General features: G+C 40.7%; 1 protein-coding gene across 1 annotated transcript in view; it reads right to left on the reverse strand.

The window, feature by feature from the left end:
- Positions 1-17,303, reverse strand: part of arfgef3 (ARFGEF family member 3) — a 223,076-nt gene that overhangs the window by 140,311 nt on the left and 65,462 nt on the right. Inside the window, exon 6 of the mRNA XM_051919360.1 lies at positions 14,338-14,460. Coding sequence (XP_051775320.1) covers positions 14,338-14,460 — 123 coding nt within the window. The remainder of the gene's footprint in view (positions 1-14,337; positions 14,461-17,303) is intronic.

The following is a 17,303-nucleotide window of genomic DNA, read 5'->3' on the forward strand; positions in this document are numbered from 1 at the left end:
CTGCATTTTGTTTTTACTTGTGTTATATTTGACTAATGGTTAAATGTGTTTGATGATCAGAAGCATTTTGTGTGACAAGCATGCAAAAGAATAAGAAATCAGGAAGGGGGCAAATAGTTTTTCACACCACTGTAAATGTTTGTGTGTGTGTATATTATATATATAATATATATATATATATATATTATATATATATATAAGACAGCAACAGTTATAACAATGACAACACAATTACATTGACAATCATGTTACGTTATTTTTAAAATGTTTCCTTTTTTTTTCATAACCTCTTTAACACACTACTTCTCCGCTGCGAAGCGCGGGTATTTTGCTAGTATATATATATACATATCTACATATATATACACATATATATCTATATATATCTAGACATACACATATACATACATACATTGACATATGTGTGTATATATATATATATATATATATATATATATATATATATACACACACACACATATCTACATATCAAATCAATGTCAACCTTTTGTAGGGTCTGTCCCTGAGACTTATTAATTGTCATTGTGAAGCAGAGCCTTAGTGGAAATTGGAGGTGTTTGAATTGAAATGGGAGATCAGAGGGTATAACGGGGATGCGAGGAATAAAAACTCTCTCCCCTGAGCCACCGCCAGTAAAAATAGTTGCCTGAATGAGGTTCTTTTGCAGAGACGTGACCTGAAGTCTCGTGCCGTCACAAAGTTTCAGTGGCTGTACGCAAATCCACAATCGGTTTCATATTGTTTTCGTACCTTATGAATTGTGTAATGTGTTTTTTGAACAGGTTTGATTCATTGAAGTGAGCACTCCTGCTGCGTTCAGTCACTTCACGTGAGCCGATCTCTTGTGTGATGTTGCGATGTCCACGGGTTTATTTAATGTTAGCTAAGACCCGGCAGTTAAAAGTTTCTCGCTACAGCAATTTTAACTCTGTCACAAAGTGATCCAAACTGTCGTTTATACCTTGTGTCTTGTCATTAACCTTGTATCTCGCGAATATACGCATTGCAAACGGCAGCGGGTCAGTTCACGTGCTTACATGGGAGGCGTGATGACGGCATATATTTTGATATATATCAAAATACCCGCGCTTCGCAGCGGCGAAGGACTGCTTTAAAATTTTTATTAAGAAGAAAAGTAAACCTTTTCAAACTGAGGGAAAATGAATCAATAATTATTTGTTAAGAATCCCTTTGTATACCATGATGTCAGTTCGCCCTTCCGGTTGTAATATGACCAAGCTGTGTGCTGAGCTTACTCTTGAGCATGAAATCTAACGTGGTTTGTGCCCTTCAGTATGAAAACAGTTTGCATTCACCTTTTTAATAAAAGGCGAGCTTTTAAGCCTGAGAAATCACCCCGTAAATGCACACGTTTAATTGCACATGTGTTAGTATGTATGCTTACACAGTATTAAAAGACACTCAAAAATTAACGTCATTTACCTTCGTTCCCGCGTTTTGACTCGTGCTGTAAATCTCTTCCTTGTTTTTAGTTCACGTGATTACGTAGGAGGCGTGATGACGCGATACGTGACTCCGCCTCCTCCATTAGACTATATGGACAAAAAACAGGTTCCAGTTATGACCATTACGTGTAGAATTTCGAAATGAAACCTGCCTATCTTTTGTAAGTAAGCTGTAAGGAATGAGCCTGCCAAATTTCAGCCTTCTACCTACACGGGAAGTTGGAGAATTAGTGATGAGTCAGTCAGTGAGGGCTTTGCCTTTTATTAGTATAGATATATACTGTATATACATATATATATATATATACATATATATATATATATATATATATATATATACACACACACACAGTGGAACCTCGATTCACAACCATAATTCGTTCCAAAACTCTGGTCGTAACCCGAAGTAATTTCCCCCATAGGATTGTATGTAAATACAATTAATCCGTTCCAGACCGTACGAACTGTATGTAAATATATTTTCTTTAAAGATTTCTAAGCACAAAAATAGTTAATTATACCATAGAATGCACAGTGTAATAGTAAACTAATGTAAAAACATTGAATAACACTGAGACAAACACCCAGGCTCCCTGCTCAGCTGCATGCGCAGGCTCGTTCACTCTCAGCTGCACGCTCTCTCTCTCTCTCTCTCAGCAGCACGCGAGCCTGCACCGGCTTTATTTATTTTGTTATTTATTAAAACTAGCCTTTTTGACGGGAGCTGTGGACCCGCTATACCACAGGAGGAAGCTGGGTTGAGAGGAGGTTACAGTTTTGAGGGAGAGTCCCTCTGTGTGATGCACCGAGAACAATGTACAGTACAGTGAGAGACTGAACACGTGCGGAAATCATCGGCCCACAAACCGAAAGGGAAACTGTCTTGTTCGTATACCGAGTGTGTGGTCGTGAACAGATGCAAAAGTTTGGAGAATTTTTTGGTCGTAACCCGATTTGTGCGTGTTCTGAGACGTTCGTGAACCGAGGTTTCACTGTGTATATATATATATATATATATATATATATATATATATATATATATATATATATACAGTGGACCCTTGACTTACGAACTCAATTTGTTCGCGAGGGCTGGTTGTAACTCAAGTTGGTTGTAAGTCAAGACTATTTTTCCCATAAGAAATAATGGAAATACCCATAATGCGTTCCGAACCTCCCACTGCAACACTTACTTAACCTTTTCATAATAAAAAAAGGGTTGTATAATGTGCATAATTTACCAAAACACCAATAATTTTTCTAATGTACTAACCAAAAAGTAATAAAAAGTGCCTCGCCTACCAGAAACAACAATTTCATACTGTACTCACCATTTAATTTGACATCTTTGGGCTGCAGGAAGGGAGGAGGATGATAATGAAACTGAAGGCTTTTTAAAGGCTTCCTTTAACTTGCGCTCAGGCATTTGCAATCATTTCAATAGCTTCTTTTGCGTTAATTTTAATCTCCTCCTGCCTACAAGTTATTCCGACGAGAATTTTTCTCAGCATTTCCTTGTGATGATACAAGGAACTGTTTCTGAACTCTTCTGAGACCCCCCCCCCCCCCGCCCCCCCCTCCTCAATGGGAACGACATGCTGAAGTGCGTGGTGAAGTGCGTCCTAAAGCGCGATTGCCGCGACTGTGGAAGCTTGCTTGTCCATTGCCGGGCAGGGATATCACATGCATATCACCCATCGATATCTTTTCTGTTTGCTTTGGCTGAGAGACTCAGAACAGCTTTAAGCCGGCTGTTGCCCCAGCAACAGATAAACAGTCTTCCATACGGAGTTTGGACTTTGGCATGTCTTCTAGTTGGGGGAGGTCCCAAGAGAGTTTACAAACCTGACATTTTATTGAATGAGTGCCGCATTAATAGGAATGTTTCTGTTTGTTTACAATCGCGCAAGCGGATACACGTGACCGCATTCAGGTCGTAACGCAAGATGTTGGTCGTAAATCAAGTTGTTCGCATGTCAAGCCGGTCGTATATCAAGGGTCGACTGTGTATATATATATATATATATATATATATATATATATATATATATATATATATATATATATATATATATATATATATATATTATATATATACACACACATACATACATACATACATACACACACACATACACTAGGGGGCTTCGCCCCCTGCTCACTTCGTTCGCCAACCCCCATTTTTGTTTTTCCGGGTTACACACTTTTAAGATTTTTTTTTTTCTTTGAATTGTTGCTATTTCATTAGTTTCACTTTTATTTCTGAACTTCTGTAAAACAATATTTGGAATCTTTCGAGTCCCATTGTGCTGAATCTTTAATGAGGTCCGTGAGATGTGTTTAATGACTTTGTACCATAATTCAGGATAGGTTTCTCTGTTTAGAATTTCAGCACAGACAAAACAATGTACATCATCAGCAGTTAATAATTTTGTTTGCAAAGTAACCAATAAATGCATGTGAGGTAAACTCCATTTCTGAAATTCTCTTGACTTAAACTTCAAAGCCTTACAATATTTACATACTTCTGACATATCACCTATGTCCATATATTCAATCTCTATTCGCCTTTTCGTTATTTCTCCGAGTAATAATTTCTTTTTCTTTGCGCTAATGCGATGCTTACTGTCATTGTTTTGACACGGTCGTTTTCTTCTGCTTTCATATTCTGTATCTTGCTCTGCATGTGTTTTGCGTCTATGCTTTTTTTGAGGCTTTTGAATTCCAGTTTTCATTATCTCTAACCTGCTCTGCATGTGTTTGGCTCCCTTTTTTTAACCTCTTTATGATGTTTTACTTTGTTTTCTACTCTGTCTTTTATTTCTGACCTCGCTTTATCCTGCTTTTGTTTCAATGACACCTGGTCCGTGGTGATTATTTTCCCTTTCTCGAGTAATAATTTCCATTTGTTTGCGCTACTACAATCTTTACTTTCTTTTTTTATACTTTCTAATTTTCCCACTTTCATATTCTTTAACTTTCTCCACATGTGTATCACGCCAACGTTTTTTTTCTTTTCAGCCTTTCAAATTCCATTGCTTTCATAATCTCTAACCTGCTCTGCATGTGTATAGCACCAACATCCGGATTGGACGTGCTTTTTTTTCAATTCCACTTGTTCCGGGCTGATAATTACTTTCCTTATTTTTTGAATTTGCACCTAGATTATTCTTTTTCTTTTTTGTCTCTCCAACACTTTTGAATCTCTTTTATCCACGCTGCTTTCTTCTTCGCTTAGTCATCTATGTTTCACCTATAACGTATTGTCCTTATATGCTTTATATGCGCTCAGAGCCCTGGATCTGTGTGTGCTCAAAGCCAAAACACGACTGAGAGTTTTGATGACCGTGGTCTTATTTGGTTGTAAGTAGGGCATGTCTTGCAAGAATCTCATGCTCTACGTCATTGCGAGACGGTCCTGGGGCAATCTTTTGGTACAAAGTCTTATGTTTAAGGTCCCCGCGAGACGCTCCGTGGTCAATCTCTTTAGTCTCAAGGGTCTTTAAAGTGTCTTCCGTGATCTTAATGTGAAGATCACGTCTCGACGCCCTACTGTTTCTCTGCAGGATTTTTTTTTTATAATAGAGATATATATATATATATATATATATATATATATATATATATATATATATATATATACACACACACACACACACACACACACACACACACACACACATATATATATAGTGAATTAAGGCGCTGACCCAGCACAGATTCACACTGAGACACGTGTCAAACACACAAGACTTTTATTTTTCTTCACCTGTGGGCACACGTCTTCCCTGTGACCCACAGACAATACACAGTCCCAAGCACACAAGTAACAAAAGCACTTTCTCTATAACACACAATCCTCCACCTTGGCACCACCACTCCTCCCAGGCAACCTCGTCTTCTTCCTCCCGATTCTGGCTCCTGAGTAGTGGTTGCTGGCCCCCTTTAATCAGGCACCCGGAAGTGCTCCAGGTGGTTGATTGCTGACATCTGGCTGCACTTCCAGGTAAGGCGAAACCAGTGCCCAAAAGGGGCCAGCCGCTCCTGTTGCAGCACCCCCTGGCGGCGCCTGCGGAACCCCACAGAGCTCCACAGAACTCCAACCCCCATAAAGCCCTGGGGGAGTCCGAGGCACTGCTGCAACCCAGGGATGCTGCCATCTAGCATACAGGGGGAGATAACTGGGCTTCCCACCCTTGTCCTTGTGGTGAAGGGGCATCTCGGCCAGGCATGGGTCCCGGTCATCTGTCACAATATATATATATATATATAAAATTTTGTAAGTCAGATGTTTTTGTGTATTAAAATAACTTGTCTTGATCTCATAAAAGACCCTCTTATCGATATGTATATCACTTCTTGTGACTGAGCCTTTGGCCACTATGATGGCAGCACGAGCCATGCTGCAACTCTCACAAAGGGCTTCTTCAGCGGGGGAGTGAAAGACACATCTGAATGCTTTTAAGCACTGAATGTTGCCAAATGGCTTCTCACTGCAGGGAGTCAACACTCTGTTGGTTATTATAACATTAATAAATGCATTAAAAATGCATTAGTCTAGCATCACTTTCATAATGCAAAGCGATTTGTTCTTCTGGAGTCATTTATAATTACTTTCTTATGAATCATTAAAGAGCAGACAAGAGAAGGATGAATTAGTCTGCTAATCATTTCACTGTCACGCCATGACTCTCCTAACATTTCAATGTGTAGTTAACAAGACTGAATGTTTACTTTATGTATAAAAATGAATATTGGTGCATAATAATTGGATGTCAGTTTATAAGAACAAGTAATAGTAAAAATAACTCTTTGTACAGGTTGTCTAGACATAGGATTATGAGCTTCTGGTCAGGTAGAGAGAAAAAAAGACCAACAAAATAGAGTGGTGACACCAAACAAAGAACTCTTGGAAGATGGCCAGATTTTGGGAATACCAGAGGGGGCTAAACTCCAGTATTGTATGGGACAAGAAAGAAACCATATCGGTGCAAGGGGTGCATCAAATATAAAATCTCCAAGGGCACCAGCAGAAAGAGTGTAAGGAGCAATGACAGGAAGCTTGTGGAAATCAGTCAGGCCACTAGAAAGTAGCATGCGGTAGGTAGGTTACACAGAACAAGAGCTAAGCCATTAGGGCTACCAGAAGAGTATTGTAAACTGCCCAGGCCAGCCAGCAGGTGGGAGCAGATGGTCCCGTTGGGACACATCAAAAGAGCCCAAGGAGCTTAGGGCCTTCCACCATTTAAGAGCATAACAGAGCACCAGGGCCAACTAGAGTAGAACCTTACATAGAATTCCTCGAGCCATGGAGGGTAGTGAGATGGGGTGGAAAGGATGTCTCAGAACAGAGAGAAAGAGACAGAGAGAATGATCTTCAGGTTGGTGGCAGAACAGAGTACAGTGGAACCTCGGTTCACAAACATCTCGGTACACGACCAAAAAGTTCGCCAAACTTTTGCCTCAGTTCACGACCACACACTCGGTATATGAACAAGCCAGGTTCCCTTTCGGTTTGTTCATGTTCAGTCTCTCCCTGTGCATTTCCTGTGCAGCGAGCAAGAGAGAGAGCGAGAGAGTGCGGCACACACACACACACACACACACACACACACACACACACACACACACACACACACACACACACACAGAGGCAGCGAGAGAGGCAGCGCAAGAGACAGAGAGAGCCACGCACACACACAGGAGCACATGCGAGAGAGGCGCGCACACACACAGGAGCGCTCTAGAGAGACACACACACAGGCGCTCCAGGCTCGCAAAAGAGAGACGCACGCACACACACAGGCACAGGAGAGAGAGGAGCACACACACACAGGCGCGAGAGAGAGGGAGCGAGCGAGCGAGGGAGGCATAAGGTAGAGAAGGCTTGTTTTTGTTTTCAGTTCTATTTACAGTGATCGGTTCGTAGCCTGCATTGTTGCAATGTTACTTTTCTTGGTGGTTTATTAAATTACGGATTTTTCAAATGTTCATTTTTTTCCCCTGTGTTTAAAACTCATTAAAAAAAGTGTTTTTAGCGAACGGTTCCTAGCACTATAGCGCAAACTATTGCAGTGTTAGTTTTCTCTGTTGTTCAAGGTTTTCTCAATGTTATTCAATGTTTTTACATTTAGTTTACCATTACGCTGTGCATTCTGTGGTATAATTAACTGTATTTGTGCTTAAAAACTAAAAAAAATATATATATATATATACATACAGTTCGTACAGTCTGGAACAGATTAATTGTATTTACATACAATCCTATGGGAGAAATTGCTTCGGTTCGTGACCAACTCGGTTTACGACAAAAGTTTTGGAACGAATTATGGTCGTGAACCGAGGTTCCACTGTATTCCCTTATTGGGAAAAAAGTGACAAATGAGTTAAAGTTTAACACGTTGATTGCTAAATAAGAATTAACATGTAGCAGGCGATCTAAAGATTAGCGCCATATTTTCACAGAGATTTGACGGATTTTGATTTCTATGTCCAAAGCTCACCTTCTAGTCACTGCACTTTTCCAAATGGTGAATGCTCACCCTCCTGTCACTGTGACGATGCGGGTTCGCTGCATGCACCCATCTTCTGTCTGGGAGCCCTTGAACCCAACACCGTCAATAATGTCACCGATGACCTCGCAATGGGGCACAACAATGGAGGCAAGGGGATGGTGTACAAAAGTGCCAAGTGCTTTTATTTAAACAACAATCAAAAAGAAACAATGTCCAAATAAATAGTGCAGTGATTCAAGAGTCAATAAATAATCCATAAAAACAGAAGTGAAGAGTAGAGGTTAAAATCCAATAGAAAAAATCTTTAAAACAACGAGTTTAAAATAATGCAGGAAGCAATCTTTTAAAACCAAAACACAACGCCCGGTGTCTTCTTTTTACCTGGTGGCTCCCCTGCTTCTCCCGTCTGGGCTTCTCAACAGGGGAGTCACCCTACATGCAGCTGACCTTCTCTCTGCCTACTTCAGCTGATTGGATCGCTTCACCAACCCCTGGCTCCGGTAGGCTCCTCCAGACAGCGACTTGGGTTCCACAACAACCAGGGCGTCCACGCTGGGGAATACACACCCCAAGTCCCGACTCCCGCGGCCTTACGCGGAGAGTCATCCACCTTCCGGTCACTCCCACTCTTCGCTATAAACTCAGCAGGAGTGACCACTACGACAACTCCCCGGGTGTCGGCCCAACACCCAGGCTCCCTGTTCAGCTGCACGCGAGCCTGCACTCGCTCGCTCACTCTCCCGCACTGGCTTTCTCTCTCTCTCCACTGCTTCCTGCTTTCTTCCTGCAACCTCCATTCGTTCTTTTTCCTTTCCTCCCCCCCTTTAGCCGACTTGCGCTTCTATTTATGAAGGGAACGTGGTAGTTGTGGCAATCAGCAGCTCCTGGTAACAATTATGGATGTGGACCGCGTCTCACCTGTGCACTTAGGTGAGAAACGCCCACTCCACGAACTCCTCAGGAACCGCTTCGGCCACACACCACCACGCCCCCTCGCTAAGCCGCGAGTACGGTGATTATTTATTAAAACTGGCCTTTTTAATGGGAGCTGTGGACCTGCTATACCACAGTCACAAAGAATCTGAGTTTTGATTTTGTGACGGCTGATCATGTAAATGTCAAAAAATTCTTTAAAGTTTGGTTTAATGGCACCAGCTCATCTCCTAGTTGTGGTGCATTTTTAAGTTTTTGTTGTGTGGCACTTTGTCAGTGTTTCTCAACCACTGGGTCAAGTCACAAGATATTGTTGTTAATAATGGTAGTGGGTCGTGGTGGGTCACTACTCCAGCGATCTCATTCTATTCCCCATCTTTGCTCTGAAGATGTCACAATTAATGCTGATATTTGAGGTCTTATAGCTTTTTCCTGTTATGGAAGCCATTTTTGCATACCACATTTCTATGGGTGTGGTCTCCGAGGTCGTGACCTCGAATTAATTAGCAGACGGGTGTAAAAGGGCAGCCTTTTCCACCGAGCCTTATCAGAGCTACAGATAAAACCTTCTAAACCTTTTTGAATGTTCTTTGTGATTATTTTCATGTCTTCCTGGTTTTTGACTTTTGATTATTGACTGTGGTTTTTGCTGCTCTTCTAAGTTTCCATCGCTTCGTTTAATTTTATTTTAGTTTGTTTTGCGTTTCACATGCATCTCCTGATTTAATTCAAGAAACTAGTTACACTGCAAAAATTGAAATTTAAGCCAAGTGAAAAGTATTTAAATTATGACATTTAGTTTTCCTTATTGTAAGAATTAATGACCGATACAAAATGTTATATTTATGATTATTTAGGTTACTTTAAGAAATATTGTCAAGTAAATTTTGTTTGCCCCTTTGGCAGACGTTTTTTGCTAAATACAAGCAAAACAACTCTCATTGAAAGTTTATTTGTCTAGTTTTTGCATATGCATTTTTTGCAGTGTATCGGTTTTCCTGCCGAGTCAGGACAGATGATCGTGCTTAGTTCACCAAAGGGGACTCCAGCCCATCACGCTTTGACGTTTGTAGGTTGTAAAGATGCACAAGAAGGTGGTCATGACAACAGAAAGGTTGAGAAACACTGCTTTAGATTCTCTGTCACAAGACATGTAGTAAAATAATTTATTGATGAAGAGACATCGACGGAGACATCTTGATGTTAGCCGTGACTTCAGGCTGAAAAATCCCCTCCCTCCATCCATGTAAACTAGACCACCTTAGCACATTTCTCTCATACAGAGCAACTCAAAGTCAATGGTGGATTTGATGATGAGAGAGTAACTTGAACATCAGTACCTACAAGGCAGGGGTGTATACTGTACTGTGTGATGCAGTTCAAAGCAGTCAGTTGCTTGTACTGGTAAGGGCCATTTCACATTACATTTCTAGTAACTAGTGAACAAATATGATTTGATAATGTTGGTTGTAATATTGTGAGTTTTGTATCAAATCACAGCGGACTATTTAGGGTGGTTAGCTGGTAGAGAATGACTGGCAGTAAGCACCCTTCCTGCAGACCTGCCAAGCCGCATCATGTTTTTCAGGACTGAAATAACAGAAGATTTTGTGCTCAAACAGTTCAATGTTTGCCTCATCACACTGAAGAACCTTTTTCCTCATGTTCACAGGGTCTTTTAAACTGTCCTATGTCCTTTACAGCGACCTATGCTCCAATAATGGAACCCAGCCTGACAGAATCCCTCACAATGCTCCTTTTACCTCTTAACAATCCCTCCCAAGAGCATCCTTGCTTATAATCTCCTGGTCAACATCCTGCTTACAATTCCCCGTTGTTAACCGCTTTACTCGAATAGCTATGACACTATCTATCCATAATTGGTCGTCTTTTCACTAATCCAGAAATATCAAGAATTTATTCTTAATAACCACAACAGCAAACGCTAGGAATTACTTTGTGATCTCTAATTAATTAATTATGATAAAATGTATAGAGCACTGCGGTGGGCTGGCGCCCTGCCCGGGGTTTGTTTCCTGCTTTGCGCCCTGTGTTGGCTGGGATTGGCTCCAGCAAACCCCCGTGACCCTGTACTTAGGATATAGCGGGTTGGATAATGGATGGATGTATATAGCACTTTTCTATCCAACTCAAAGTGCTTTACATGGACAGTGGGAAACCACTTTAACCACTACCAATGTGTAACACTCACCTGGATGATGAGACAGCCTGGTCTCCCGTGGACTACCTAAAGGTAGACAATACTAAATAACAATGGTGCTGGCACACATCATTCTACCTCAGGGGTTCCCAGCCTGGAGTGTCGGCACCCCTAGTGGGTGTGAGATGGCATTTCAGGTGATGCGACAAAGAGGAAGGCTGTGCTGCGATTCACCAAAATTGAGTGAGGTGCACTGCCCGACTTTATCGTGGAGTAATCGGTGTCTTCAAGTGTTCTGTAGTTTGTAGATCACTTATTAGCTGTTCTACGATATGAAAAGAATGAAGCGTTTTGCAATTGTCACCTGTGAATGAGCTGCAGAAATGCGTGTTCTTACGGGCACCTTGCTGTGGGGGTAGTGTTCATAAAGGCCAATAACTTGGACCTTGTAATGACCCGTAGAAAAGGGCAAGGTCTAGATTTCCATGCCGATTGTGAAATGTCACCGATTTCGAGGTTTGACTGACATTTTTGCTGAGGAAGGTGAGGACAAGGCAAACTGAATTGGACGCAACACCTCCTGCTCACACTCAGCTAATCTCTTCTGTTAACGGTCCTGGCAGTAGCACAGCAATTTGAACTGTGCAGCACATCTGTTTTTAAACAGACATGCAGGTGTTATTGGGGTACAAAGATCTTTGACTGTGTTTCATTGCTTACTGGCACGCCTGCACCCGATGCTTCACAGGGATCCCCAATCCCACAAACCCCTCAATCGCTGAACATGTGTCATTTCCTTGTGCCACTTACTGCTTTGCGGGATACCTCAATCCCCAGATCGTCAATCGAGTAACTAAGCTTCACAGGGAACACGTTTAAAAGATTATTGAGATTTAGAAAGGTAAATTGCTCAATTTTTAATTAATTTTTCTGCACTGAGTTATAAACTTTTAGTTCAATTTGTTCATCTACAGTACTATATGTGTTTCAATTTGTGATTCAAAAATTAGAAACTTGACTTCTTCATCTTCAAATAAGATGTTACTTTTATTAATCAAACATTTTGTGATGCTGCAGGGCATTGTGGATTCCTTACAGATTTCTGCTTTCAATTAAGTTTCCTCCCATTCAAAGCTTTGACTACCAATTGAGCAAGGCCCTTACCCTGTAATTGCTCCAGGGGTGCTGTACAAATAGCTGACCCTGCGCCTTTCCCCTAAAACTCTGATTTCCCCATGGGGATTAATACAGTATAGCAAAAAAATATATACAAATTTTATATTATATATATATATATATATATATATATATATATATATATATATATATACAGTTAGGTCCATAAATATTTGGACAAAGACAACTTTTTTCTAAGATTGGTTCTGTACATTACCACAATGAATTTTAAATGAAACAACTCAGATGCAGTTGAAGTGCAGACTTTCAGCTTTAATTCAGTGGGGTGAACAAAACGATTGCATAAAAATGTGAGGCAACTAAAAAAAAAATGTGAGGCATTTTTTAACACAATCCCTTCATTTCAGGGGCTCAAAAGTAATTGGACAATTGACTCAAAGGCTATTTCATGGGCAGGTGTGGGCAAGTCCGTCGTTATGTCATTATCAATTAAGCAGAGAAAAGGCCTGGAGTTGATCTGAGGTGTGGTGCTTGCATGTGGAAGATTTTGCTGTGAACCGACAACATGCGGTCAAAGGAGCTCTCGATGCAGGTGAAAGAAGCCATCCTTAAGCTGCGAAAACAGAAAAAACCCATCCGAGTAATTGCTACAATATTAGGAGTGGCAAAATCTACAGTTTGGTACATCCTGAGAAAGAAAGCAAGCACTGGTGAACTCAGCAACGCAAAAAGACCTGGACATCCATAGAAGACAACAGTGGTGGATGATCGCAGAATCATTTCCATGGTGAAGAGAAACCCCTCCACAACAGCCAACCAAGTGAACAACACTCTCCAGGGGGTAGGCATATCGATATTCAAGTCTACCATAAAGAGAAGACTGCATGAAAGTAAATACAGAGGGTGCACTGCAAGGTGCAAGTCACTAATAAGCCTCAAGAATATAAAGACTAGATTGGATTTTGCTAAAGAACATCTAAAAAAGCCAGCACAGTTCTGGAAAAACATTCTTTGGACACATGAAACCAAGATCAATCTCTACCAGAATGATGGCAAGAAAAAGTATGGAGAAGGCGTGGAACAGCTCATTATCCAAAGCATACCACATCATCCGTAAAACACGGTGGAGGCAGTGTGATGGCTTGGGCGTGCATGGCTGCCAGTGGCACTGGGACACTAGTGTTTATTGATGAGGTGACACAGGACAGAAGCAGCCAAATGAATTCTGAGGTGTTCAGAGACATACTGTCTGCTCAAATCCAGATAAATGCAGTCAAATTGATTGGGCAGCATTTCATGATACAGATGGACAATGACCCAAAACATACAGCCAAAGCAACCCAGGAGTTTATTAAAGCAAAGAAGAGGAAAATTCTTGAATGGCCAAGTCAGTCACCTGATCTTAACCCAATTGAGCATGCATTTCACTTGTTGAAGACTAAACTTCAGACAGAAAGGCCCCCAAACAAACAGCAACTGAACGCCGCTGCAGTAAAGGCCTGGCAGAGCATTAAAAAGGAGGAAACCCAGCATCTGGTGATGTCCATGAGTTCAAGACTTCAGGCTGTCATTGCCAGCAAAGGGTTTTCAACCAAGTATTAGAAATGAACATTTTATTTCCAGTTATTTAATTTGTCCAATTACTTTTGAGCCCCTGAAATGAAGGGATTGTGTTACAAAAATGCTTCAGTTGCCTCACATTTTTATGCAATCGTTTTGTTCACCCCACTGAATTAAAGCTGAAAGTCTACACTTCAACTGCATCTGAGTTGTTTCATTTAAAATTCATTGTGGTAATGTACAGAACCAAAATTAGAAAAAAGTTGTCTCTGTCCAAATATTTATGGACCTAACTGTATTTTTTATATATATATCTATATATATAGATAGATATATATATATCTATATATATATATATATATATATACACATACACACTGTATATTCTTTACCATCAAGTTCACCTTCATTTCAATCACAAGACAAATTGCTCTTTAGATATCTTTAACTCTCTCAGTTGGCTCTTTTCAAGAATAAAATGAAACAACCAAATGGGAACACACAAGAAAGAAAAAAAAAATAAAAAACTGGTATTCCATCTCACCACGTTCTCCTGCTTCTGTCGTAACTGGAGGGTCAGGTCGCTCAGCATTTGACTCAGTGTGGCCCGTACAGCAGTGTTTATACTTCGCTGGTGACAGCTTGACATATATGTCTCTGTACACACCTGGCAGGAAACACAAATAAGGAAATAATGTCACCAGTGAGTTTTCACAAAAGTTTTCAAGTTAGCTATCTATTAATGGTCAATGTCCTCCTGAGCATCCATTACCTATGGTCATGTTTGAGGGGAGCTCCAATCAAATATACAGATTTGCTTTCATAGTTGGAGTTCTTTAAATCAAGCACAGTGGATTCAGAAAGCATTCAGATGCCTTCACTTTCTGCACACTTTAGAATGTTTCAGATTCAATTTTAAATGGAAGCATTTGCCATTTTTGCCCATTTATCTATGTTCAACAACCCATAACAACAGTGACAGTAAAATCTCTCCTTCATAGGAATATTCAGACCATTCACTGTGACACTCCAGCTTGTGCTTACATCCATCCTATTTGCTTGAATTCTCCTTGAAATGCATCTAGAACTTGGTTGGAATCCACCTGTGGCAAACTGAACTGACTGGACATCATTTATAAAGACACATGTGTATCCATGCATAGAAGGTCCTACAATTCATATGGCTCGTCAGGATAAAAAAAAAAAAAACAAGGCTTGAACTCCAAGGAACTCTCTGTAGACTTAACATCAAATTGTGGTGTGGCACAGATCCGGGCAAGGGGATAAAACTATACCTAAAGCTCTGAGTGTTCCCAGGAGTTCACAGTTACCTCAATAATTGTAAACCAGAAGAAGTCTGGAGCCACCGGGACTCTTACTTGAGTTGACTGTTTGGCCAAACTGAGTAAACAGGCAAGAAGTGCCTTGGTTAGGAAGGGAACCAAGAACCCAATGTTCATTCTAGCAGAGCTTCAGAAGTCCTCTGCTGAGATGGGAGAAGGTGTCAGAAGGACAACCATCTCAGCATCACTCTATCAATCAGGCATTTATAGAAGAGTGGCTAGACAGAAGCTAAAATTGAGTATAAAGCACTTGTCAGTTTAAAGGACTTCTGCAATCAAATTGTGGTGTGGCCTAGATAAGGCCAAGGGTTAAAACCATTTCTAAAGCTTTGAGTGTTCCCAGAAGCACAGTGGCCTCAATAATTGTAATCCAGAAGTAGTTTGGAACGACCAGGACCATAGGACCACCAGGACTAAGTAACTGGACAAGAAGAGCCTTGGTCAGGAAAGTGACAAAGAACCCAATGTTCACTCTGGAGTCCTATGTTAAGGCATGAAAACCTGTCAGATGGACAACCATCTCAGCAGCACATTATCAATCAGGTGTTTATGTCAGAGTGGCTAAATGGAAGGCAATATTGAGTAAAAGGCTTATGACATCCCAATTGAGAGCATAAGGAAAAAATTCTTTTGTGTGATGGAACAAACATTAAACTCTTTGAGTAGAACTCCAAGCACTGTGTCTGTCAAAGACCAGGAACTACACATCATCAGGCTAATACCATCCTTATGGGAAAGCATTGTGGTGGCACAGTCTTCCTATGGGTTCATGTAGATGGAGATGGAAACTGGTCTGAATTGATGGGAAGATTAGTGCAGCCAAATACAGAGAGGTTCTTAAAGAAAATACCTACTACTGATTGCAACCCAGCTTCACACTGGGGTGATGGTTCACCTTTCAGTATGACTATGACTTGAAGCATATAGCCAAGACAATGCTGGAGTGGCTTCAGGACAGATCTCTGAGTGGCCCAGCAAAAGCACAGACTTAAACCTCACAGAACAAGGCAGTTTATGGGCACTTCCCTTCCAATCTAATGGAGCTTGAGAGGACCTGCCAGTAAGTTAATTGGTGCCAAAGGGGCTTATACAAAGTACCAAATTAAGGGTCTGAATGCTTACTGTGTATGAATGAAAAAACTTCATTTTTTTAATTTTTAATAAATTTGAAAACATGTTTTGACTATCATTATGGGTTATTAGGCATAGATTGATGGGCAGAAATGTCAAATGTATCCATTTAAAATTAAATCTACAACCCAATAAAGTGTGCACATAGTGAAGGGGCCTGAAGACTTTCCAAGTCCACTGCATGTACACTTTATTAGTTTTACTGCATGAAGGTGGGTGGTGATGGAGTCTTCCTCTCCATATCCCATTAATTGCTCTTAAGGTCTATTAAAACAATTACAATGCAATAGGACTCAAGGAGCAGGAGGTCACATCTGTCAGAGGGATCCCTCAAGGCAGTTATTCTAGACATCAATCAATATCTATTTTTCATATGAAGAACACCACCACAAAGCCTCTGTATAAAATATTTTTCTCAGTGACACAATCTGTTAATGAAATTAGTTTATAGCATTTACAGTGCAAGTACAGGAAGGTTAAGTCACTTGCTCAGAGTCAAAGAAGTGGTCTAAATTTCTGGCCATTGTGGTTTCTGAGCAACGGGAAAATGCTGAGGAGTATACCTTCAGCTTCAGTGGAGCATGTAATTGACACTAGTAGGAGGGGTACCGGCAGGGGTGGGGGATGGGAACATATATTCTGGTAGGGTGCCCAGATCAATCTCTGCACAAATTTACTGTTTCTGTAGCTGCACCATTATGAAGAATATTTGACAACCGTCACAGATGTCAAATGAAATCCCCAAAGAAGATATCCTGTGCTAGTTTTCAAAGTTAAATGGACACATTTTGAATTGACAAATACCATACATATATAACAACAATTCTTTACATTTATATTCCGCTTTTCTCACTACTTAAAGTAAGTTTTGAGCCACTTCAACCACCTGGATGATGTGACACCACACATGAGCTGTTAGGTGGTGAAGTGGTGGGACAGACAGACAATTAGAGACAGGGGATGATTAGGGGGCAGAATGATTAGGCCGAGCAGGGCAATTTAGCCCAGGACATCAGGATACACTCTACTCTTTACA

This window comes from Erpetoichthys calabaricus, chromosome 15, assembly GCF_900747795.2.
Source record: "Erpetoichthys calabaricus chromosome 15, fErpCal1.3, whole genome shotgun sequence".
Classification (NCBI taxonomy): domain Eukaryota; kingdom Metazoa; phylum Chordata; class Cladistia; order Polypteriformes; family Polypteridae; genus Erpetoichthys; species Erpetoichthys calabaricus.